Source organism: Borostomias antarcticus (genome assembly GCF_949987555.1).
Source record: "Borostomias antarcticus genome assembly, chromosome: 26".
NCBI classification, from domain to species: Eukaryota; Metazoa; Chordata; class Actinopteri; order Stomiiformes; family Stomiidae; genus Borostomias; species Borostomias antarcticus.
This window is the reverse complement of record NC_140259.1, coordinates 10,861,530-10,886,721: the sequence shown is the minus strand read 5'-3', so window position 1 is coordinate 10,886,721 and position 25,192 is coordinate 10,861,530. Positions and strand designations below refer to the sequence as shown.

General features: G+C 42.2%; 1 protein-coding gene across 1 annotated transcript; it reads left to right on the top strand.

Moving 5' to 3' along the window:
- Window positions 1-12,674: 12,674 nt before the first annotated feature.
- Window positions 12,675-24,382, top strand: adgrl4 (adhesion G protein-coupled receptor L4; the record flags this gene model as incomplete). The annotated part of the gene is made up of 16 exons (XM_084458960.1): window positions 12,675-12,720; window positions 13,124-13,273; window positions 17,240-17,389; window positions 17,508-17,657; window positions 17,777-17,847; window positions 18,214-18,393; window positions 18,821-19,004; window positions 19,099-19,212; window positions 19,367-19,551; window positions 20,508-20,687; window positions 20,801-21,004; window positions 21,361-21,581; window positions 21,674-21,740; window positions 21,899-21,990; window positions 23,369-23,537; window positions 23,658-24,382. 16 exons carry the CDS (start codon window positions 12,675-12,677, stop codon window positions 23,718-23,720), a joined length of 2,226 nt encoding a protein of 741 aa, XP_084315086.1. The 3' UTR covers window positions 23,721-24,382.
- Window positions 24,383-25,192: the final 810 nt, after the last annotated feature.

Sequence of the window (25,192 nt, the reverse complement as noted above, 5' to 3'; positions counted from 1 at the left end):
CTGGAAAATGTTTGTCTATTGGCTAAGAACATATACAGAGCAGTAAACATGGGCTAGATACTTCATAAGAAAGAAATAGTTACAGAGAAGTTGCCTACATGGTCGGCCATTATGTGTTAGCTATCCCTGTCTCTAGTATGATATTTAAGTGAATCATATAACAAAGCACAGTAAGCACTTAGCAGGACAGGCTCATAGAGAATGCCGCAAAGCAGAGGTGGGGAAACAGAAAGCAGAGAGCCAAGGGTAAAAATGGGTAGGGTTGGCTGGATATGGACAGCTGACAACACAGAGTGGGAAGGGGCTAGTCACGAGGAGGCAGGGGGACTTTCCAGGAGCCATTAGGTTGACCTTGGCCAAGGACGAGGGGGGGGGGGGGGGGGGGCTCTCCGGGACCTGCTACAGGGTGGCCTGCAGGAGACAGGGGGGGTACACAGGACCTGTATCGAGTATAAGAGGGAGAGACACTAGACACTTGGCAGGACAGCATTTACTTATGCAGCCCCAAAGTCCTGGAATGACATTCAGTCCAAGTTACAGTTGGAAGTTCTTCCTTCCCTTACGGAATTTAAATGCCTGATTTCGTTTCTTTGTGATTCATGCTGTAACTGTTTTTAACTGAGTGCACTGTACATTGTTTTGTTGTTCTATTGTGTTGTACACTCAGCAGCTCTGCAAACGAGGTGGCCTCACCTCAGAGCTCACCTGAGTATAAATAAAGGTTTCAATCAGTAACAGATTTTAAACAAAGGCAGAATAAATATGGGAGTATGTAAAGTTTAATGAATTCATAAATACCATTTTCTTAAACAAATGTGATCTACAGATTTTTAAACCAAATAAACTGACTGGATTCCTGCATGAGTTCCTTAATGAGTTGTATGATTTCCTGTGTTATAGATGCATGAAACTTCTATGTGTCTCTCTGATGGCGGCGCCCAGTCACAGCGGCTCATGGCTCTAATCCCCCCTAACACACACTGTGTGATATAACTAACTACTGTGCTGTATTTCATCCGGTGCAATATTCTATATTTTATATTTTAATTCCAGTGCAATATTAGTATTTATATTCTTATTGTGTGATGTTGTCTGTATATTGTGATGTTGTCCGCACACTGTGATGTTGTATGTTGTCCAGCGCACTCAAGTTGAGGCGGATTTAATTTTGTTGTATCTTGGCAAAATTACAATAAAGACATTCCAATTATTCTTCTAACATTACAGTACTGAACATTGATTTAATGAGATGAACAGATTCCAATATTTTTGTTAGGCAATTTTTATTAGTTTTAATTTTCCAAAAATAATTTGTATTTATGTTGCTACAGTATTTATGTTGCAGTTGCTGTCTTTGCCCTGTCCCATCTCGTCCCTGCACCCTGTCCCATCTCGTCCCTGCACCCTGTCCCATCTCGTCCCTGCACCCTGTCCCATCTCGTCCCTGCACCCTGTCCCATCTCGTCCCTGCACCCTGTCCCATCTCGTCCCTGCACCCTGTCCCATCTCGTCCCTGCACCCTGTCCCATCTCGTCCCTGCACCCTGTCCCATCTCGTCCCTGCACCCTGTCCCATCTCGTCCCTGCACCCTGTCCCATCTCGTCCCTGCACCCTGTCCCATCTCGTCCCTGCACCCTGTCCCATCTCGTCCCTGCACCCTGTCCCATGTCCTCTCCATGTTATGCACCACTGACTGAAACACATTCCCAGTATGTTATAAAACAACATGGCAATAAACACGTTCTGATTCTGAGATACAGACAAAGAGAAGTTCAGAGAACAGTGTTTAAATGAATCTGTCCATTCCAAACAAGGTTGGATCCATTGCATCATGTTTCTTGTTGCTATTTTTTATTTATTTTTAAAAGCATTCACTAACTAGGTGCTTCAGAAAAATGCTTAAATATAAACATACCACAAGAAAGCACTAGTGTACAGTGTAAAGGATAATGGATGAATTAGGTATGCGGAAGTCTCTCTTTTTGCTAGAAATCGCCACTTCTTGGTAACTAACTGAAGGGGATAAAATCACTTTGGTCCCCGAGTACCCTTGGGCTCCGGTCAGTTCAACCACCACATCTCATCACCGGTCAGTTTAACACACAGCACAGTTCAACCGGTCAGTTCAACCCCCTCGTCTCATCACCGGTCAGTTTAACACACACCGCAGTTCAACCGGTCAGTTCAACCACCTCGTCTCATCACCGGTCAGTTTAACACACAGCGCAGTGGGTGCCGCCCGAAGCCCTGGGATGCATCTGAGATCACACATGGCATATGAGAAGGTTCCTGGACAGCTGAGACTATGCAGCACACACTGTCCAACTACAGTACAACCATTCAAACTGAAAACCATATATCATCAACAAAGCCTGCTTCCTTCCTTTGAAGTATCAAAAGCGTCAGTTTATCTTTATGAAATCCGTGTTATTTGGATGTTCTTACCTGAAGCTGTGGGCTCAGAGTTGGAGTGTAGGTCTCGGGTGCATTGAGCCACAGGGAGATCTCTGGTTCATGTTGTTTGTCTATGGGTATTTTGCTATGTGGCTGCAAGTGACACACCTAGAGGCCCGTTGTGAATAGAGGTCAGTATAATAGACACTCACACAACAAAGACTGATAATCCTGTCCACCCCCACGGCTCCCATGTTGCAATCAGACGTTTTAAGGGCGGTTGAGTTGCAGTGAGGGGATGCTGAATGAACTGCGGTCTGGAAAGATACCCAAGCTCCCATTTTCAGCTGTATAACTGGTGTCAGTTCACAGCAATTAGACGAGCCAGATGTGTCAGTTGCCAGTCTTCAAATTAATAAATAAATAAAGTAAACCACAAGTGCTTGGCGATATAGCCTTTTGAGTCATTTGAGTCTCCCCATGGTCTATTTGAGAGGAAAACACTTAGCTACTCAAAAAGGGGGCTAAGAGCACCTCCTCCTTTATCCTGTGACCTTAAAGTACAAATCCTGTTTCAAGCTTTGCAAATTTGAAGAGAACTATTCTAAAATATATTCCACATTAAGTAGAATATAATAAAATATATAGCATAATCTCCACAATCTTCCGGCACCTGAGGTGACCCCCTAAATGAACCCAGTACAACGGCAGCCTGTAGAGAGGTTTAACACATTAATTGAACAGAATCCATTCACTAGTAGAGTAGAGAGTAAAGAGCTACTCACTAAGGTGGTGGTAGCCTTATAAGTTAAGAAGAATCAGATTAATTTCCTCAGGCCTAACGCCAAGTCTAAAGAACATGGTCTTGGACTAACATGCGTGTGTACTAAGCTCTGGGCCACACAGCGTGTGTATCGCAAGGTTTAGAGTGGCCCACTTTGCACAATATGCCCGTTCTATGTCTAGTGTGGGGATATACATTAGTTGAAACATGTCTGTCTAGTTTGGGGTATATGAATATTGAGCAGTGATGTGTTCCTGGGCATGTTCATGTTCACGGGCGTGGGCTGGGCAGCTCCTGCACCTTTCTACAACCTAAATAAGAAATGAGTGAAAAACCACAGTCTTCATATGCCGTTGTTCATTTAAAAAGTAAATCACTACATGTATCACATTGATAGACATATTTTAATATTTATTTTGTTAAATATTTATTAATTTGTTGCCAACTGGATATGTACGAGTTGTGGATGGCTACAGTAGGTTAGTACAGTACATTGTAAAAAAAAATCTTCTCAGTTTTTAACTAAATATATTTTGTCACTACAGTAGGTTAGGTGCCTGAATCAGATGCTTAGAAATGCACCACCAATCAAACAGTGTAAGGTTAGGCATTCACCTTGGGGGGGGTAGCGTACTGTAACTAGATGAAAATACATCAGTAGAGGTTACGGTTAAGGTTAGGGTTAATGGTTAAGGTTAGGGTTAGGAGAAGAACAATTACGGAGAAGCATTTATAGAACAATAATTGTAGAATTGTACTTGACAGGTTTAGAACGTAAACCAATTCAAGACTAGCACGTAAATGTCCACAGACCCTCCCCCCTACCACCATGTGGTTTGGTTTTAGTACACAACTAGTCTAGTAAATTGAACTGAATGTATTTACTTAGGCTTTCACAATTTGAATTAAATGCCAACATGCATATTACAGAACAGTATGTTTTTCTACAGATAATGGATTGCCTACTGTATCAACAGGCAATCGTTATTTCAGAATGCAGGTTAGCCTGTGCTCCGCACTGCTTCAAACTGGTTTCCACTGACTCACCTTTCAGCAGTGCATAAATAATGTGCGGACTTCCTTTGATCTGTAGTAGTTGATAACTGTTCTCATGCATGTGGACAGCAGTCAGAGTACGGAGCGGCTGGACCGTCCGACTCCAGCAAGGTGTCAGCACAGATCACTCTGAGGAGAACGTGTGGTCAGACACAGTTATGGCTCTTTGAAAGGGAAATAAGGGATGAGCTGCCTTTATATATGTGGAACCATGCGTTACATGTCTAATGAAGTAATATGAGGTGATACACAGTCAGCATTGGAATGTATAAATAGTGAGTATATAAGTTGTGATATAAATTGAGATATAAATTGTGTTTGAATACGCAGTTTATTTGACAAAATTTCAACCAAAGACATTTAATGTGATAATAAATGTGATAATATGTGGGTATATATATATATATATATATATATATATATATATATATATACGTGTGTGTGTGTGTGTGTGTGTGTGTGTGTGTGTTTGTGTGTAGTATTCACAGGCCTCAACGATAAACCTCTCCTTAGCTTCTCTCTAAATTCAAGAATCAAATACTCCTCATGCAGTGCAAATGTGTGTATATTATAATGGACCACTACAGAATAGCAAGACTGAAATAAGCAATAATAAGAAGAAGAATACTAATAATAATGAATTGTATTTATATAGCACACTTTAAAATACAGGACAAATCTCAAGGTGCTTCACAGAGTGCAGTAAAAAAAATAAAAATAAAAAAAATAAAAAATAAAGGGCAATAACTGGCTAAAATTATTTTACATAATTAATGACAAATATTAAACATGAACATTAAATAAATCTAATAATAATTATAATAATAACTATTATTATTAACTGACCGTTTGTGGCAGGAAGTTCTTGTTATTGTGTTCTGTTATTATTGGATCTGAATGGAAAGTGAGAGAGGCTCCATTATCCTCTCAAGAAGAGAGAAATCGTATTAATGACATCTGTCAGTTGGTCCACTGAGGGTAGTCATCACTTTGGATTGTGTTTTACAAAAAAGAAATGACACAGTGGCCTTTAAAAGCCTTCTTCTGTGTCGACTAGGCATATTAGATAACCAAAAAAGAGGAACAGTAGTGAACACACAAAGATCTCCACAGAGACTCAACAAACCCTCCTTTCAAACAGAAAGAAAAATATGAGTCTGTGTGACTTTGAACACGACTAGCTCAACCAACCAACCAGCCAAGCCCTCAGACTGGAAGACTTCTGATCCAAACAAGAAATTGTGTTATTAAAAAGTGCTGTAAATCCCCTCTAATTTCCATCTCAGGTTTAGGCTGCAAAATATTGATATAAGGAGATGCTGTAACCCTAACCAAGCAGGTTAATTGAATTCCTATTCACCATTGTGAAATTATGTGGTGAAAGGGTATCGAAGGTGCAGAGTCATTTTCCATTCATGCACATCATGGTCACTTATTATTCCACAATACAAATGCAACATTGTCCTGACCAAACATTATGCTCTACTGTAGGCTACACCGTTGTTAGAAGATCTGCGGATATTAAATGAGACTGTACTCCATTGCGCTGAATTGAGACAACAAAGGTTGTAGCTGGAGCAGGGAGTCCTTCAGCAGTCTTCCTGGTGTAGCTCAGCTCAAATGCCATGAGCGCCCTCTACTGGTGAGTAGCCTCAGCAAACCAACATGATTGTTTGAATAAAGTATTGCCTATTTGTTGTGAATACTGCCATAATAGATATTTAAAAAGCCATAATACATATAAACCATCATTATTCAATATAATATTCACAAGAAGGTGCTGTAGAGTGATATGAGCTAATGAGCTGATATTTCGTCATGAATGGCTGGCTCTACTGACGCATATGGGGTTTCTAAGATGGCTGAAAATGAATTATTCTCTTTCAGCTATTGCTGGATGTTGACTGTGATAATGTGCAGATGACAATGGATTGTTGTGGGGTTTTGGTTTTACAGTAGGCAACTGTATATAGACACAGAGCTGAGGGAAACGAAGCCTAGCGTTATGTATTTCATTTTAGATGTGCTAATAAAGTAAAGAGAGTGACCCGTGGGATTCAACTACCACATGCAGCAACTGCAATACTGTACATAGTGCATAAAGAGCCAGGCTTTCCACAAGACCCATGTCTTTCTTAGTATAGGTATAGCTCGACTAGGCACTCCCACGGAATGACACATTTCAAGTTGACTTCTGTGTGAGATTTCTCCCCATTCCCCCCACTCATACCAACACACAGTGTTTGATGAGCGTTGTCCACATAATCACTACATTTCCCTTCGCAACCTATAGGGTGCATCTAGGTTAGAAATATAATGAGAAATATAAACATTACTGACATTTTATTGGTAATAAACTGCAGTGTAGTGTTGTACAGTATACACTGTATGCAAGATGTGTGCCACCTCAGTTTCAATTAGCATGATGTTGCTCCAAAGTCTTGGAACCACATTCAGACTCGGTTGAAGATGGAGGTTCTCCCTTCAATCACAGAGTTTAAAAACATGATCTCTGTCTTTGGCGATTGGAGTTGTAATTGTTTTATTTGATGTGTGATGTGATGTTTATTTGATGTGTGATGTGATGTTTATTTGATGTGTGCATTGTTCACTCGGTGATGCTGTAAATGAGGTGCTTGCAACTCAGTGTCCTTTCAGGTTTAAATAAAGGTTTGAATGAACGTCCCTCCATGGCTAAACAATATCACTAAGGGATTACACAAAATGAAGCAAAGTTTAAAAATTAACTAAAATTATATAAACTTTTCAAACGGACTATTATCCTATTATCTTCTCACATAGAGAGCATGTACAATATTCCCCAGATCACATATGAGGCAGCTGTTTGAGCGCTATAGACCTTTGTACCAATGAAACAACACCATGTGGGTAGAATGAACCTGAGCTGGCCGGCCTAGTCATCTTTGGATCTCCCCAGTGAGAAAACATAGATATTTGAGAAAGCGCTGAGGGGATTAGGCAGGGTTGGGCGCCTCCTGGGGTACCAGGGCCGCGCCACGCTGAGCAGGACACACACGCCTCGGAGGGGAGGTCTATGAGGACAGGAGCTTCTCCCCACACATTAGGACCCAAACAAAGCCATCAGCAGGAGACTGCGTCTAACCCTCACACTTAAGTCCTCATCTGTCTGCCTCTAGTCCACGGTGGAAGAGAGAGACCAGAGAGGGAGATCTACAGTACATCCATGGATGGCCCCATCTCCATTTTTGGATTGATCATAATCTGATTCAATTGTGATTTCTTTTAAAAGCATTGTAGAAATTCTATTGCATATCAATGAGTAATGAGCGGTATAGAAAAATCAGAAAGCCTGCTTGACACCCCGAACATATTAGAACACAAATGACGGAAGCAGCTATTTCCCAAGTGATTCTACCTTCACAGCAGAGTTAATTACTAATAAAAAATCTATTGAGTTCCTCCTGACACTTTCATAACATTTGCCACTGAGAACAAATGGGAATCCTTATGAAGGAAGACATATTCCTGTTAATGGTTTCATAAGGAGGCAGGTGACTTGACAGCCGGTCTTCTATTACTGCTCTTCATTCAATTTGCAGGGCTCTCTGCAGGTGACCTAACCTATAAAAGGTCGCTCCAAATGGAATTATCAGGGCTCCTTGTAATTGTATAAATACAGAAGCGGGCCCACAGGTGGGTCTCGAACGGGAACAAATGGTTTCACCTTTAGCTTAGCATAAATCAGTCTCCACAAAGGTCAGAATACATCATCCTACAATGTAACCATGTTGCTCTACGCATCTACAGGGCGGAAAGATTACCATGAAGTCAATGTTAGTGGTGAAGAAATGATTCATACAGTAACCCTCCACCAACCCAACACCTCGTAAAAGCATTGCTTATTCATTGCAAAAATGTTTTGCAGTGTAGCAATGAGCATGTCTTTCGTATCTATTGTCGAAGCAACATTTCACTGTATATTGTACCATTTACATGACAAATAAATCAGAATGTGAAACTAATAGAAAACAAAATGCAAACGGTCTCTTTCACATTGCATTTAGTAAAGCAGAGTCTGGTGGGACTTCAAAGAGATCCCTGTAGCTCATGTCTGTTTCTGCTGCCACTCAGTTCCAGTCCGTAACCTAACAAGAGGTCGGATGGGAAGCAACCAATCAGTAACACTTGTTGCACCTGAGAATATGAAAATATAAGTGCGATGTGTTCCGAGAATGGAAACATCATGTAAAATTGTTGGGAATATGTATAAGATCACTCAGCTGTGTTCAATCTCAGACAAGACAAATGCTTCTATGGAGCATCGAGCCGTGAGGGAAATTCATTTGTAAATTGCACACAGGTTTTGAGCTCTTGCTCCTGTTTCTGATTCAGACCCAGAATGAAAAGGGAGTGCATGACACTGACAGCTAACAGGGCAGCACAGGTTGCGCAATCAACTCGGCGGTCCAAGATGGCGGCGGCCTGGCTCACCTCTGGGCGTTATGGTTCCATAGCAGAATGAATGGAGTGTCACCTCTTGGCATTCCATATTCTTTGTTAGTATGATAACACGTTAGCCCAAGTTGGCGAAGGTGAGCCTGTTAGCTAAATGATAACATTAATAAGACTCCCATCCTGTGTGGCACGCTGCTCCTGACTCTCAGTTACCTCAGATTGGCGACAATGGGCTCTGCATGTGACAGTAGACGCCTGTTATGTCATTTCCCTCACACCCACTGCATCCCTCTACAACTTTCAAAGGAATAGTTTCACACAAATAGTGATCCTACCGGATCTTTCACTTACCTTGACCTTGTATTAAAATTAATTTTAAAAAAAAGATGGTTTACTCAAAACAACATTGAGTCCAGAGAGGAAAGGGCTGGCGACTCCCCTCCCATTGTGTTGGTCCTGGAGGAAGCGGCCGCAGCCCAAACTCCTGACTACTCTCAATAGGTCGGGAGGCAACGTTTGAACACACAGCCAAATCAGACCTTCCACAGCCTTGCTGAACCAACAGAGACAAGTTCATGTGCTGGAGTCAATAACCTATATTTCAATCAGCAGAATGACAGTCATATTGTAGTTGCATCCTGTAACTTCCTTGCAAATCCATTTTTGACCTACTCATCAACCTTTTTGAACTAAACTGCTCAGCATGATTTCTCTTCGCTATACAGATATTTAACACAAAGACATCTTGTTCCATACTGTATGTTGTACCCATGACTACCCAGAGCCCAGTGTACCCGTGTCAGTCTTAAAGAGTATCAGCCAGGGTATGATATGCTAAATGGTAAATGGACTGCACAGTGCTTTTACCCAAAGCGCCGAGCCTTCTATCGTTGGACGACCCGCACTACCACCGAGCCACAGCTCTCTTCCATCCACTCTCATGCCAGCTGGGTTCTCTGAACCTGAGGACCGAGTTTATTTGGCGTCTCCACCCTGTGCACCGAGATATTTAAACGCTTGAGGCTCATCTGAAAAGTGTCAAAGCAGCTCCTTCAGTGTTCACCCTGAATTTCAATATCACAAAAGTCATAAACACCCTTGGCTGATCATGTCAGTGTACAGAAGTTGGAATTCCCATATCCATGGGAAGCTTTGGTTGGTTGGTTGGTTGGTTGGTTGGTTGGTTGGTTGGTTGGTTGGTTGGTTGGTTCGTTGGTTGGTTGGTTGGTTGAAGAGGTCTTCTCAGCACGGTGGTTCTGACGTCGTGTGATTGTGTACCTTGCCCCCACAACAGAGGGTGAAGAATGTTCTATAAATGTAGAGATTTCCAGACTCGTGAATCTGAGACGGAAGGGGGCGATCAGTTTTGGTTTGTTTTGGTCATCATCCCTTCCTTCCCTTTAGTTTGCAGTGTCAGAAGGGGACATCCGGCCCTTTCTCTCTCAAACACTCTCCCAGGACAAGTCAGTCTGACTGGAAATAGTTGAATTAAATGTGCCTGTCACGCAGCAGACCAGCTCCATTTCACTGTGTCGCACAGAAATTAAAAAAGCATTCTGTCCCATTTTGGTTCACATAATTGGTCATAGTGTTCACCTATTCAACAATGTATGCAAAAAATTTTTATTTTGTTGTAATCTTATATCAAAGTATATCATTTCTTACTTCCTGGAAAACGGTAGGTCACGTGCAATGACGACAACAGGTACCTTCGATTTTAGGCCAATAATCTCACGACATCCACCCGTCAATCAACGCTATCCTTCTATCAAATCTGTCTAAAGTTCTTAAAACCCGTCCACTTGTCAATGTGCCAATCAAATTCCTCTAAACGTATGCCCCACCCTCATAGCTTGTTTGCGTCGTTAATACGTCAAACTACGGAAGTTAGATGATCTCAAATGCTCCGTTTCTGTGCGACTTTAAAGGAGTAGTAAAGGGAAAATCATTTTGAGGAGCATGCATGTTGTGTTTTCTATATTAGGCGTGGCTTTATTCAAAAGACCAATATAGAAACATGAGACCAAATGCCTTGTTTCATTTAGAGCTATTTCCAAACACCTTGTTCATAGAAGTTTGCTGTAAATCTACAGCACTGGGTGAGCATAGAAATGTGAACAATGGCAAATGAATATTTGAAAGAATATTTCAACAGCATTGTACAAACAGTAGCACAGCTACTGGATATGGCGGTTTACTGCAATACACACACTGAAACAATTCCCAATGTTTTTAAAGACACAGAACCAGTATGAATATATAATTCTACATAATTATTTTAATTTCATGAAATAAGCTGACAAGAGTGACATGGGGAATATACATATGTCTGTCCAACTAGTGAGATCTACATGCTACTCAAATAGTGAGATCTACATGCTACCCAACTAGTGAGATCTACATGCTACTCAACTAGTGAGATCTACATGCTACTCAACTAGTGAGATCTACATGCTACTCAACTACAGATCTTCATGCTACTGTACTCAACTAGTGAGATCTACATGCTACTCAACTAGTGAGATCTACATGGTACTCAACTAGAGAGATCTACATGCTGCTCAACTAGTGAGATCTACATGCTACTCAACTAGAGAGATCTACATGCTACTCAACTAGTGAGATCTACATGGTACTCAACTAGAGAGATCTACATGCTGCTCAACTAGTGAGATCTACATGCTACTCAACTAGTGAGATCTACATGCTACTCAACTAGAGAGATCTACATGCTACTCAACTAGTGAGATCTACATGCTACTCAACTAGAGAGATCTACATGCTACTCAACTAGAGAGATCTACATGCTACTCAACTAGAGAGATCTACATGCTACTCAACTAGAGAGATCTACATGCTACTCAACTAGTGAGATCTACATGCTACTCAACTAGTGAGATCTACATGCTACTCAACTAGAGAGATCTACATGCTACTCAACTAGTGAGATCTACATGCTACTCAACTAGTGAGACTTACATGCTACTCAACTAGTGAGATCTACATGCTACTCAACTAGAGAGATCTACATGCTACTCAACTAGAGAGATCTACATGCTACTCAACTAGTGAGATCTACATGCTACTCAACTAGTGAGATCTACATGCTACTCAACTAGTGAGATCTACATGCTACTCAACTAGAGAGATCTACATGCCACTCAACTAGAGAGATCTACATGGTACACAACTAGTGTGATCTACATGCTACTCAACTAGTGAGATCTACATGCTACTCAACTAGTGAGATCTACATGCTACTCAACTAGTGAGATCTACATGCTACTCAACTAGAGAGATCTACATGCCACTCAACTGTGCAATGGTCTCTCTATGGACATCTGTTAAAAAGGTGTGAATTATCAATACCCACTGATCTATCAATATTTTACAAACCTTAACACTATCTGAGGACCCTCAGGCAAACCTGCTCCTATGATAGATTTGCTTGAAAGCATCCGTCAATTTTTGGAAATCCCCTCTGGTAGTAGGCCTATTTGTTTAAGTTAGAAAGTATATACTTCTGAGGGACCAGCACTAGAGAGACATTCATAGAGATATCAGTGGAGAGCCAGCTAGAGTGAGAAAGGGCGAAGGTCATCCTTCTCTGAGTCTCTGTTGTTTGTTTGGCTGATGTTTGTATTCTTTCTGTTGAGAACAATGGAACTGGGGTTCAGAAAATGGCCGTCGACACTAACAGGGCTAGTTTGTTTCGTGTGCCTCCATGTCTCGCTAGTTATGACTTTCAAATATTAAATAATAATTGATGTCATGTGAGAGACCGCAAGAGGCTGTACACAGAAGAACACAGAGCTGTTAATGTTTCCTCTCACTGCTCGGACACCCATTGTCATCTGCTAGTGGTGTCCCCAGCGTCATGTTTGTGAAAGCTGATTGAGGATCAGGACAGGAAGGGCCAGGTTGAGGGAAACAGGAAACAGGAAACGGACCACGTCACCAGCCACACAGATCCCACTAAAACTAGTTCTGTCCCAGCGCACGTATGGAGTCTTTCCTCAGGTCCCCGATGAAACTTGTACTTTTAACAGGTAAGTGAGCTTATCCATTCCTCTGTCATCTACAGTAAGCATGGTAGACCTCTTGATTATGGTATTCATACGCACATTCATATGGACACACAGATATTCTGTGGTTTCTGTATAAAAACACAGATATTTTTCTTTAACTTTTGCCTATTTATATGTCCAACTGTGCTTATCATTTAGTATTGTGATGAGAGAAAATAAGGCACACAACACACCGCTTCCTACTTTGATTACCATGTGACATGCATGCTCCATATTATTTTAGCTTTGTTTTTGCTCATGCTATTATGTGATTGAGTGAAACCTACTCTTGATGAAATGCTGATCCGGTTTGATGTTTTCTGTGCTACTTAAGCATCATATTACTGTAAACCGATCTGCATTGTGTTCTTATGTGTTTGCACAGCATGGCTTTACAGTGTTATGGATCCATGCAGATTCTCTGACATTTGTAAGTCATGCCATCGCCTTGCAACATGCCAATCCCTGAATGGATCAGATGATGCTTGCTACTGTAAACATGGATATACCGGTGATGGAATCAACATATGCAAGGGTAAGATCTTGTTTTATAGCTATTACTGTCTTACTGTGTGACAATACAAAGTTTGTTCATGGTCAGATCCCATTGATGTTCAGGCTTGCACAGTATACAGTATGCTCTTCAATATGTGTTTTGAGTCTAACAATTTAATCTACTGTAGTTTCAACTAAATTTGATATAACTTGATACAACTGAACTTGGCATTTTTTGTTTAATTAAGAATTTTGATCAAGAATTTCAAGATAGCAATCTGTTTTGTTAAATAATCGTAGAGAAAACACTACATTACAAACATGTTCCTTTCAGGTGGTGGTGATTATAATAGTGATCTACATTTGTCTGTCAGTTAATATCGCTACTCTTGTTATGTTTCTGTGCAACTCTGGTTTTTCCTGGAAACCTCCATAGGCGACTGTATTTACTCATTTGATCATAATCATGGGTATTTCAGTATTTTAAGGACCAAGTGTAAATCACACTGCATTAATGTAAACAGTTTCCTTTCACGTGGTGGTGTTTAATAACATGAGTGATCAACTTTGTCAGCTAACATTGCTGCTCTTATGTTTCTGCGCAACTCTGATTTTGAATTCCTGGAAACTTCCATACTGTATTTCCTGATTTGACCATAATCATGGTGGTTCCGGTATTTCAAGGACCAACTGTAAATCACACTTTAGGAATGTAAACAGTTACTGACTGAATTGAGGACAAACCCAATCTCTTTGATGTGGCCAGCTGTGGTCCATACAGTGCAGAATGTCTGGAGATTTCTAGGTTGAAATAGTCGCTAGAGCGCCAGCGACAACAGCCGCTAACAACACTATAACACTCTGCCTACTGCTTTGGATTGTTTCAAACTTGAAAAACCTAAGCCCTAAAAACTTTGGATTGGTTCTTCAAAACAGACTTTTTTCTTTCTTTGTTTTACTCTCTTGGATTGGTTCTGAAATACAGTTGTTGTGTTTTTTAACTCTCAAATTGTTTCCACCAATTTTAAGTGACAAAACCTGAATGAAGGTCTTGGGGCCAAATCCACAAAAGGATTGCGTGGCTTTCTACTTTCTCCTTCTGTCTCTCCTCAGAACCTGTGAGGTTTGAATGATATTGAGTTGATATTGGATGATAAGGGCGGAATATATAGAGAGGGGGATTTAAAATAAGTTCAGCCAGCTGCGATGCGCAAAAAAGAAAAGAAAAAAAGTAACTTTCAAAAGGGCACTTGCCTTGTCCAGAGGGCAAAGGGCAGGTGCTCTAGCACCACCTCGTGTCTATCTGTGCACATCCCTGTGTGTGTTCAGGGAGTACAGCAGTGGGGGGCAGGACACAGCCCTGGGGGGAGCCTGTGTAGAGGGTGAGGGAGGTTGACCACCTGGGGTCGAGGATCCACCTGTTGAAAGCTGAACTATAGTCAGTGAACAGTGCTCTCACATAATTCCCCTTCCCCGAGTTCAGGCGGGAAAGAGCAGTGTGGAGGATGTGCGCTATGGTGTCCTCTTCGGACCTGTTGGGTCGATAGGCAAACTGTAGAGGGTCTAATGTGTTGGGCATTTGGGGGCAGATGTAGTTGATAAGCTTCTCGAAGCACTTAATGACCACAGAGGTGGGTGCTAATGGGCGGTAGTCATTATGATGGGCTGGTCTTGGTTTCTTGGGTACGGGGACAATAATGGACTCTTTGAAGCATGTGGGTATGACAGACTGGGCAAGAGACAGGTTGAATATCGCGGTGAACTGGTGCCAGCTGAGGACATGCCCGTGGTAACGCATTTATAGTAGGCTATAGTAGGCCTATTCACTAAAGCATTAACATACAGTAGGACACGCAGAGATAACCATGTAGTCTTGACACCAGGGAATGATAATATGTTGAATTAATATACATTTGTCCAGTAGTCATTTTATGGTGGGTTTCTTCTTTTTGGCACAATTAAGGAGTATGGCTACGTTTCATCTCTTAAGCAGCACAGGTGAATGATCCTTAGGTCTGCTACGACACACCCAGCTCAGAAAAAAAACAACATAAAATGAGAAACTGTCTCATTTTAAGACTTAGACACTCTTGCTTTGATAATGAGGGTTTATCCATTTTTATAAGGGTTGATATACATATATATATATATATATATATATATATATATATCATTAACTGGGAAATCAGGAGGCTATTAACTTTCATTATGAAAATGTTTTATTGTTTCAAAGGTCTAGAATGTTACGGTCATATTTCCCCCTGAGTATTGTCACCTCCCATTGCTGGAACAAAAGGATTTCCTTTCCCGGACACGTACACAGGGTACAGTGGCGGAAGGGGTGTGTGTGTTGGGGGGGGGGGGGGGGGGGTCCGTCATATCGGTACAAATGAACAACACAACAATGGAAAGAAAGTCCTATCAAGTCACTTCCAACTCACTCTCAGTGTGCCACTTGTTTTATATAGTCAAGGGGGCACGATGGATGTGTGTTGACTACCCAGAGGGCACTGGGTCAGCCACCACCTACAGGGCAGTATGCAGTACCCATGGACATGTCCAGTTTGAACCAGTCATATAAGACCCAAGAGTGTTATTGGGGAATATCAACATGACTAGAGAGAGATGAGGAGTATCATGACTAGAGGGAGTTGAGGAGTACAGTATCATGACTAGAGGGAGTTGAGGAGTATCATGACTAGAGGGAGTTGAGTATCATGACTAGAGGGAGATGAGGAGTATCATGACTAGAGGGAGATGAGGAGTATCATGACTAGAGGGAGATGAGGAGTATCATGACTAGAGGGAGTTGAGTATCATGACTAGAGGGAGATGAGGAGTATCATGACTAGAGGGAGATGAGGAGTATCATGACTAGAGGGAGATGAGGAGTATCATGACTAGAGGGAGATGAGGAGTATCATGACTAGAGGGAGTTGAGGAGTATCATGACTAGAGGGAGATGAGGAGTATCATGACTAGAGGGAGATGAGGAGTATCATGACTAGAGGGAGTTGAGTATCATGACTAGAGGGAGATGAGGAGTATCATGACTAGAGGGAGTTGAGGAGTATCATGACTAGAGGGAGTTGAGGAGTATCATGACTAGAGGGAGATGAGGAGTATCATGACTAGAGGGAGATGAGGAGTATCATGGCTAGAGGGAGATGAGGAGTATCATGACTAGAGGGAGATGAGGAGTATCATGACTAGAGGGAGATGAGGAGTATCATGACTAGAGGGAGTTGAGGAGTATCATGACTAGAGGGAGATGAGGAGTATCATGACTAGAGGGAGTTGAGTATCATGACTAGAGGGAGTTGAGGAGTATCATGACTAGAGGGAGTTGAGGAGTATCATGACTAGAGGGAGTTGAGGAGTATCATGACTAGAGGGAGATGAGGAGTATCATGACTAGAGGGAGTTGAGTATCATGACTAGAGGGAGTTGAGGAGTATCATGACTAGAGGGAGATGAGGAGTATCATGACTAGAGGGAGATGAGTATCATGACTAGAGGGAGATGAGTATCATGACTAGAGGGAGATGAGGAGTATCATGACTAGAGGGAGTTGAGTATCATGACTAGAGGGAGTTGAGGAGTATCATGACTAGAGGGAGTTGAGGAGTATCATGACTAGAGGGAGATGAGTATCATGACTAGAGGGAGATGAGGAGTATCATGACTAGAGGGAGTTGAGTATCATGACTAGAGGGAGATGAGGAGTATCATGACTAGAGGGAGTTGAGTATCATGACTAGAGGGAGATGAGGAGTATCATGACTAGAGGGAGTTGAGGAGTATCATGACTAGAGGGAGATGAGGAGTATCATGACTAGAGGGAGATGAGGAGTATCATGACTAGAGGGAGATGAGGAGTATCATGACTAGAGGGAGAGTTGTTAGAGGGAGTTGCTTTGTGGGACCACAGTTAACTTGAAAGTGTTCTTTATTTAAAGAGTTTATTAAATATGTATTTTCTCCTTCCTCTTTCTCTCCACCTCAGATGATAACGAGTGCCAGAATGTCACAAATATCTGTGGATCCGACGCTAGCTGTACCAACACAGTGGGGAGCTACTACTGCACCTGTGTGTCTGGGTACAGATCGACCGGACCGGCCCAGTTCCAACCCAACGACGGAACAGAATGCACCGGTAACATGTTTCCAAAACATTTCAGTTAAACCAAAATACATGTTGGTAGAAGAATGTTGCGTCAGATAAAGGTGTGCCTGTGATGACTCATCGAATGTCTTTCACTATGACCTTCCAGATGTGGATGAGTGCAGTAGCGTTCAGATCTGTGGACCATTCTCACTCTGCCACAACACAAACGGCTCTTTCTTTTGCACCTGCCAAAGAGATTACCTCCCATCCTCAGGTGCTAAGCGGTTCCATCCACAGCAGGGTATAGCTTGTAAAGGTAAATGGCTGGATACAAACACCACAATGATTTATATTTTTGTGGGCATACAAGTACCTTTATCTTTGGTTCAGATAGTTAATCAAACACACAGTGTGCTGTTCGTTGTGGTTTTCCAGAGCATCCTAGGAAGAACTGCCATGACCAACCCACATGCATAACACAAACTGTCAACAGAACACTTGAGTATGTAAGTAAACACCTCAACATATTCAAATATGTTCTAATTCTAATTTGTCAAGACTGCACAAAGTGCTGCTTTAGAAATAGATTGAATGTGTTAATGTTTTCTAAATAGGGGGTTTCATCTTACAAAAGCAAAGCATTAACTACTAGAGACAGAAAATAAAATGCAATTTCCGGTTTGCTTCAAATTTCGGATACAGTTAAGGCACAGTCAGATATTCAATTGATTAGGAGTGGGTTAGTAGAAGAAAAAACATTCATAAAACAAAAAGGGTTTCACTATAGATTACAAGATAATCACTTTTATACTCTCAACCATCTTTTAGGCAGAGATATGAAGCTCAATAAAAGTTCTGTATTCCATTTGTAGATGAGCAACTTTACAGAGCCTCAGAGCCTGTTGAGAGAGATTGACAGGCAAACATCGGGAGAACTGACCCCCGTGGATGTCATCTCGTTTGTGGAGGCCCTGTCTCGATCCACCTCCCTGTTGAACCAGATGCAGAAGAACCAAACCACAAAACCCTCCGTGACCAATGCAACTCTCACTGTAACTACATTTTTATACACCCACTATCATATTTATTTATCCTCTCAACTTCAGTGCATTGCTGTGACATGTATATACATTCCACTCAATCCTCATCAATATCCAGTATCTGGACCAATACTACGAGTACAAGCTCGTCTATCACGAGTGGGGCGGCTGTAGCTCAGTTGGTAGAGCGGCTCGTTCAGTGATCGAAGGGTCAGTGGTTCAAATCCCAGCTCCGACTGTCCACATGTCGAAGTGTCCTTGAGCAAGACACCTAACCCCAAATTGCTCCCAATGAGCAGGTTAGCACCTTGCATGGCAGCTGCCGCCATTGGTGTGTGTGTGTGAATGAGAGGCCATTTTAAAGCGCTTTGAGTGCCGCTAAGGTGGAAAAGCGCTATATAAGTGCAGTCCATTTACAAGCTGATATTCTTCTCCACAGACATTTGTCCATGCGGTGAACAACCTGGTGGAGAAGGATGAGCTGGTGGCCTGGAGCAGGATGACCGATGAGCGCAGGGGCTACACCATCACCAAACTCCTGCACACCGTGGAGGAGAACACGCTGATCCTCGCCAGGAACTATAAAACCACAACCAAACTAGAGATCAAAGCAAGCGACATGGGTAGGTTCAGCAAAAAAGATTTATCTCTCAAACCTACTGGAATCCAAGGCGTTTTATGCAAATTACACTCTCTTGCATATTCTTTCAAATTTAGAAGTGAAAATGTTTACCTTCGACGGGCACCAGACAAAGACAAGCAAGCTGTCTGTCTCCCTGGGTGGAGAACATATCAATTTAATACCAAAACAAAGACAAGACGGGAAAAATGGTGAGATGCTTTAGAAATTGTGTTTATATTGAACATTCAACATTATTTCCCAATTCATCTCTGTGGTGTTTTATGTTAAAGTCATTCCCATACGGTACAAATCCGGACTGAAGAACATGAACTTATTGTTGTTTTTGTTTATGCTGTCCATCAGGAAGTGTGTCCATCGTGTTTGTTCGCTATGACAGCGTCGGGGGCATCCTGAAACCCAGCGCTGACCCTGGTGTTACAGATGACCTAGGAGAGACCTCTCTCAACTCACAGGTCATAGCAGCAGCCATCAAACCTGCTGACATGTACCAGCTTGACCACGTGACCTTCACGCTCAGTCACACAGTGGTAAGGGTCAAAGGTCGTGCCCAGGCTGCTTCTCATGCCCTCTTCGGCTAAATCTTCACTGCTGATTCATGCTCAGAGTTGACTCAATCACATCCTGTTTTTAAGTTTGTGTATGAGAATTGGATATGTTCAATAATGTAATGGCAGCAACATGATCTTACAACTGAAAGATCTACTGTACAGTACGGTTCATTTACAGTCGTCACTAATAGTACTGTAGTTTCAGAATCAGAGTTTATTGCCACTGTAGTTTTTCAACAGTAGGAATTTGCTTTCGGACGTGGTGCATAACATTGAGGTACAACATTGGACAGGGTGCAGGAACCCAGATGTACAGCAATATCACCAAAGTCACCCTGTGGCGCTCTTTGACGGTCTTAGTGGGCTGAGTTACCTCCGAGCGTCTTCCCGATCGCGGCCCACTCTGATCCTCATAGAGGCAGGGGGCTAGATGCCGTTCCCTCTTCCGGCCCAGAGGGGGGAAACATCTAGATTGCCGCTTTCCACATGCGTGGAAGGCAGGGCCCCCCCCCCCCCCGAACAGATCACACTGCCAAAATTCATATGTGTAAAAAATTAATATGCTGTATATATTGTTGCATGCTAATAAATGGGTCAATTTTGACTAAAGTGATCTCGACTGAATGTTATTTTAAACATCGGCATCGGCCCAGAATTTTGCAATCGGTGCATCCCGAATTAAAACTGTTTGTGTGGCTGTTTTGGAGGGGCGACAGGACAAAATCAGGGTTCCTCCTCCCATACAGGAGGTTCCACACCTGGTGCTGAGATTCAACACAGAGTGTTATTCTACGGATTTATTTGGGAGAGTGGTTTTACCCAAACCCTCCAACACTAACCCTCAAGCAGAGTGAATTCACCCTCACAGTCAGCAGGTACTGTAGCACATGCGTTACGTATAGGACCTTTAATATTATCCTCTCTCCTCATTTCAGCCCATCAACACGGAAACGGACACGACCAGGTGTTCTTTCTGGGAGTACGACCCCGGCAGCCTGAAAGGCCATTGGGCCACGCGAGGTTGTGAGCTGGTGCACGTCAACCGCTCCGCCACCACCTGCTCCTGTAACCACCTCACACACTTTGCCATCCTCATGTCATCTGGACGTGCCGACGTAAGTTCACTCGCTCCACCTGGATCATTCACATCCACAGAGTTGTAGTAAATCAAAGACAAAATGGATCCTTTTAACAAACCTACAACCTGTTTTGGTTGTCGTCTATTCAGCTGGAGGCCCACTACAACGTTCTGAGCAGGATCACGCAGCTTGGGATGGTCATCTCCATCATCTGTCTCTCCATGTGCATCTTCACCTTCTGGTTCTTCAGTGACATCCAGAGCACCAGAACCACCATCCACAAGAACCTCTGCTGCAGCCTCTTCATGGCAGAATTCATCTTCCTGGTTGGGATCAATATGTACAGCCACAAAGTGAGATCTGCAACTTCTGCACTGCATTGAACTGCAAGTTCAATGAAATAATGAGAGAAATATTTATGAACATAGGGATTGCAAGTATATATGTATATATTATATATATGTATGTATACGTGTGTGTGAGAGAGAGAATGTGTGTGTGTGTGTGTGTGTGTGCGTGCGTGCATGCGCATGTACGTGAATGCATGTGTGTGTTTTTGTGTGTATGCATTGTGTTTGTCTTTGATTACTTATGCAGCCAGTCACCCATGTCTTCTAAGATGTCATAGATGGCCCGTCTGGCTGTCCATACAACAAAGACCTTTTTTCTTCTCCCCTCTGTCTTCCTCTCGTCCTCCATCTTGTCTCAGCTGTTCTGCTCCATCGTCGCTGGCCTCCTCCATTACTTCTTCTTAGCTGCCTTTGCCTGGATGTGCATTGAGGGGATCCATCTGTACCTGATCGTGGTTGGTGTCATCTACAACAAAGGGTTTCTGCATCGTAACTTCTACATCTTCGGCTACGGAAGCCCGGCTGTGGTGGTGGCCATTTCAGCAACACTCGGCTCCAAGTATTATGGAACCGATAAAGTGTAAGTAGCTGAAATGCTCCTACTCAGTAAAATATGGATTTATAATTCAATCATAATGTAGTAAAATTGTGTTTTTTTTGCACATACTGAAGGTGTTGGCTGAGCACTGAAAATAACTTCATCTGGAGTTTTATCGGGCCTGCTTGCCTGATCATTCTAGTAAGTCTGTATCTACATTTCCATGCTTCAATCACTGCAAGTGTGCAAAACAGCTCTTTGGAAACCCACAGTAGTTACATGAAATAGTACACCTTTTTAAAAGACCAACTCCTGCGTCATCTTGACTGTTATCACTTATTGTGTCTCTCCGCTCTAAGGTGAATCTCCTGGCTTTCGTAGTAATCATCTACAAGGTGTACCGCCATACTGCTGTGAAAAAGCCTGAAATTAGCCACTATGAAAACATTAGGTAAGATTTATTCATTGTCTTGGTAGAAATTCTCATACATCTTCAGTTGTATACTATTGTCGACCTGTGGTCACTGATGGACAACGGACCAGTGAACCTAGTCCCCCAAGAGTCTAATAGGCACAATGCACTCTACCTGCCCATTGATGATATATTCGGTTCTGCGTTTATATGGATTTAACCGAGCACCATTAAATAGCTGGGTAGTACTTATATGTGGGAGCGCAACATTTTTTTCACACGAATCAAGATACTTTTGTACAGGAATCCAAACCCTATAGAATAAGTGACTCTAAAGTAAATATTGTTGCTTCATTGTCGCTCTTTCTAATTTATTACCAGGAATTCCAGTAATGACGCTTTACCCATGCTAGATGTTTCTGCCTCTGTGTTTTGACAGTTATCCCCACTCTAGGGGGTGTCTGCACTGCTAGAGAGGATTATTATTTACATGCAATAAAATAAATTGATACAGGCACCTCCTCAGGCACCTCACCCCTGCCTTGACTGCTATTTCAGTCCTAGTTCCTCCGGGGCTACAGTACCGTAAACACAAAGATCTCTGTAATGCCACCTGGCATCAAATACAGTTACCCATATAATAGCATGAATGTTAAACCAAATAGGACCGATCTTAGTTTTATTTGTGGAGTGTAAATCCCACAGTATTTGAAACACATTGGATGCACTTCTGTGATGGCCTCTTACACAATACTTCTAGTGCTCCTTACAGAGATTACAGTCTTGCAAACTCCCTCAACCTTGAATCTACACACTCCTGGTGCTCTTTCTCAAATGACTAGTCCAAGCTAAAGTGTTTCCTAACCCTCTAGTAACCTGTCTGGTTCAGCAGAAATCAAAAAGATGAGAATGTTTCTTTAATATAAAACGGTAAAATACCAAGAATAAATGCAAAAAGTGTCCTCAAAATCATCCCCAAAAGGTCCAGTAATGCTTTTCCACACAGTAGGCCTAGGCCTTCTATAACAGCCAGGGGTACTTATGTATGGGGGCTTTCTAGAACAAAGGGGCTGTCACAAACTGGCCTGGACCCCCCTCCTTTCGCATACCATATCAAGCTGGCAAAACATGGCCTTATTAGGCCTGTGTGTTCTGTGCTCCCTCCCTTACCCAACCAGCGACTTCTTGGGGGCTGAATTCAGGGCCAAACACATGCATCAGCTTGTCAGAGGTGGTTCTGTTGTCGTTGTGTTTTATTATTATTATTATTATTATTTTACCCCTAGGCCAGTTGGCTGAGAAGACATGGTCAAACCTCCACCCCCCAGCTTGACAATATGTACATAATGAGGTTGCTACTGTATTGTTCCTGTACAGTAGGTGTACTGATACTGTAAAGACATGTACGTGTGCTCAGGTCCTGTGCCCGAGGTGCCCTCGCCCTCTTGTTTGTCCTGGGCGCCACATGGACCTTCGGCGTGCTCTACATCCTCAACGAGACCACCCTCACCGCCTATCTCTTCACCATCGCAAACGCCTTCCAAGGGATGTTCATCTTCATCTTCCTCTGTGTCTTATCCAGAAAGGTAAACAAAAGGTTTCAATCCTGTATTTTACCTCACAGCTAAAATATGACTCTCGTTGATTTGAAGGGTACGGTATCTTTCTAGGTAAATTAACCACATTCATTATATTCCTATTTCCAGATTCAAGAGGAATACTACAGGCTGTTCAAAAATGTCCCTTGTTGTTTTGAATGCCTGAGATGAACCAATCAACTATTCACTAAGGGTGTTCAGTGTTTTCACTAAGTAGCACAGTGGCTTTTGGCTCTACAGGATCCTCTCTCACATGCTTCTTTTAAACAGTAACATAAGAGATATCCATTCAGAACAAACGTAAGTACAGACTTACTCAATAGACGGGCCATTTTCACGCACCAACGTATATCATGCTATTGCCTTCTTTAAAGGCTGCCGCGTGCATGTAGTGTATTGTGCTTGACTTGTGTTAGTCAGCTGCTTAAACTTTGTCAAAGTTCTGAATTCAAGACTGAATATGTCCACATGATTTCACATACAGTACCATAAGCACCTGATGTTCTAGCGTTCATAGCTGTTTCTGATGAAAAGAAGACTGAGCAAGATTACAGTGGGGTGACTTCCTATTCACAAACTAAAATTCTCTCTCGTCTTAAGCAAGAAGGGGCCAGTTATTGTTTATGATGATACCCTTAACTGTGTTAAAGCTTGTCAATTTCACTTTAAAATCCAAATGGAATGGAATTTTTGTGCGTAGCAGTTTTGATGAAGCATTTTACTTTATATGGTTAATTTGTAAATTATTAAGTAAAAAGTAAATAAAATGTACAGTGGATAGTCTGCTTCCATTCTTCCGTGTTTACATTGTAAGCAGTAAAATATGTGTTTCTCTCTCATGATCTGTCCCACATGAATTGAGTAGTAGTTCACTGACTTGTTGTGTTAAATGCAATTATTGTAAGTTGCTTTGGATAAAAGTCTCTGCTAAATGATTGTAATGTGATGTAATTGAGTATCGATGGATGCCATGGTGTCCCATAACAAGGCAAATTGTGCCACCTACAGGCCATGATGAAGTATTGCCATAGTTCATGACAGTTCTCTCGCTGGCCTCAGGGTGGTGTAGTTCACTAATCAGTGTCATCACACTACTACATCCTTAACACTTTCCCTTTGTTTCAGGTCAATGTGAGAGGATCTTCCAATTTTATCTTATATGCAATTGACTCATACATTTTTTTTTTTTTTAACTATGAGTGCATACAACCCCCCTCCCCCCTTTTTTCCAATAAAGTATTTAAAAACATTTTCAAGTTGCCCTACTGTGTAGTTACATCTAAGCTCAGTAATTGGGACTAAGGCAACAGAGAATCAGTGTAAAATGAGGACTGAATAAGACACATAAACTGGAGAGAAATTCACCCAGGAGACTGACTTCTGTTGCAATCAGTAAACAGTATGCTCAGGAAGCAGGTGGTAGGATCAGCAACTCACTGTGTTTGATTGCTGCTTGATGTCATCAGCCACCCCTACAACCCTTTTGAAATGGCTGCCTTCGCCTGTGCTCTTTCAAGCCTGTCAGTAAGCGCTGGAGCCTGAGAGGCAGGGAGGAGGAGCTCTACTGGAGCATGGAGGTGAGGTTGGCGCTGCCTCTAGGGAATTGGATTTCCCCTGTTGGCTCCATGGCATAGTTAGTCTAC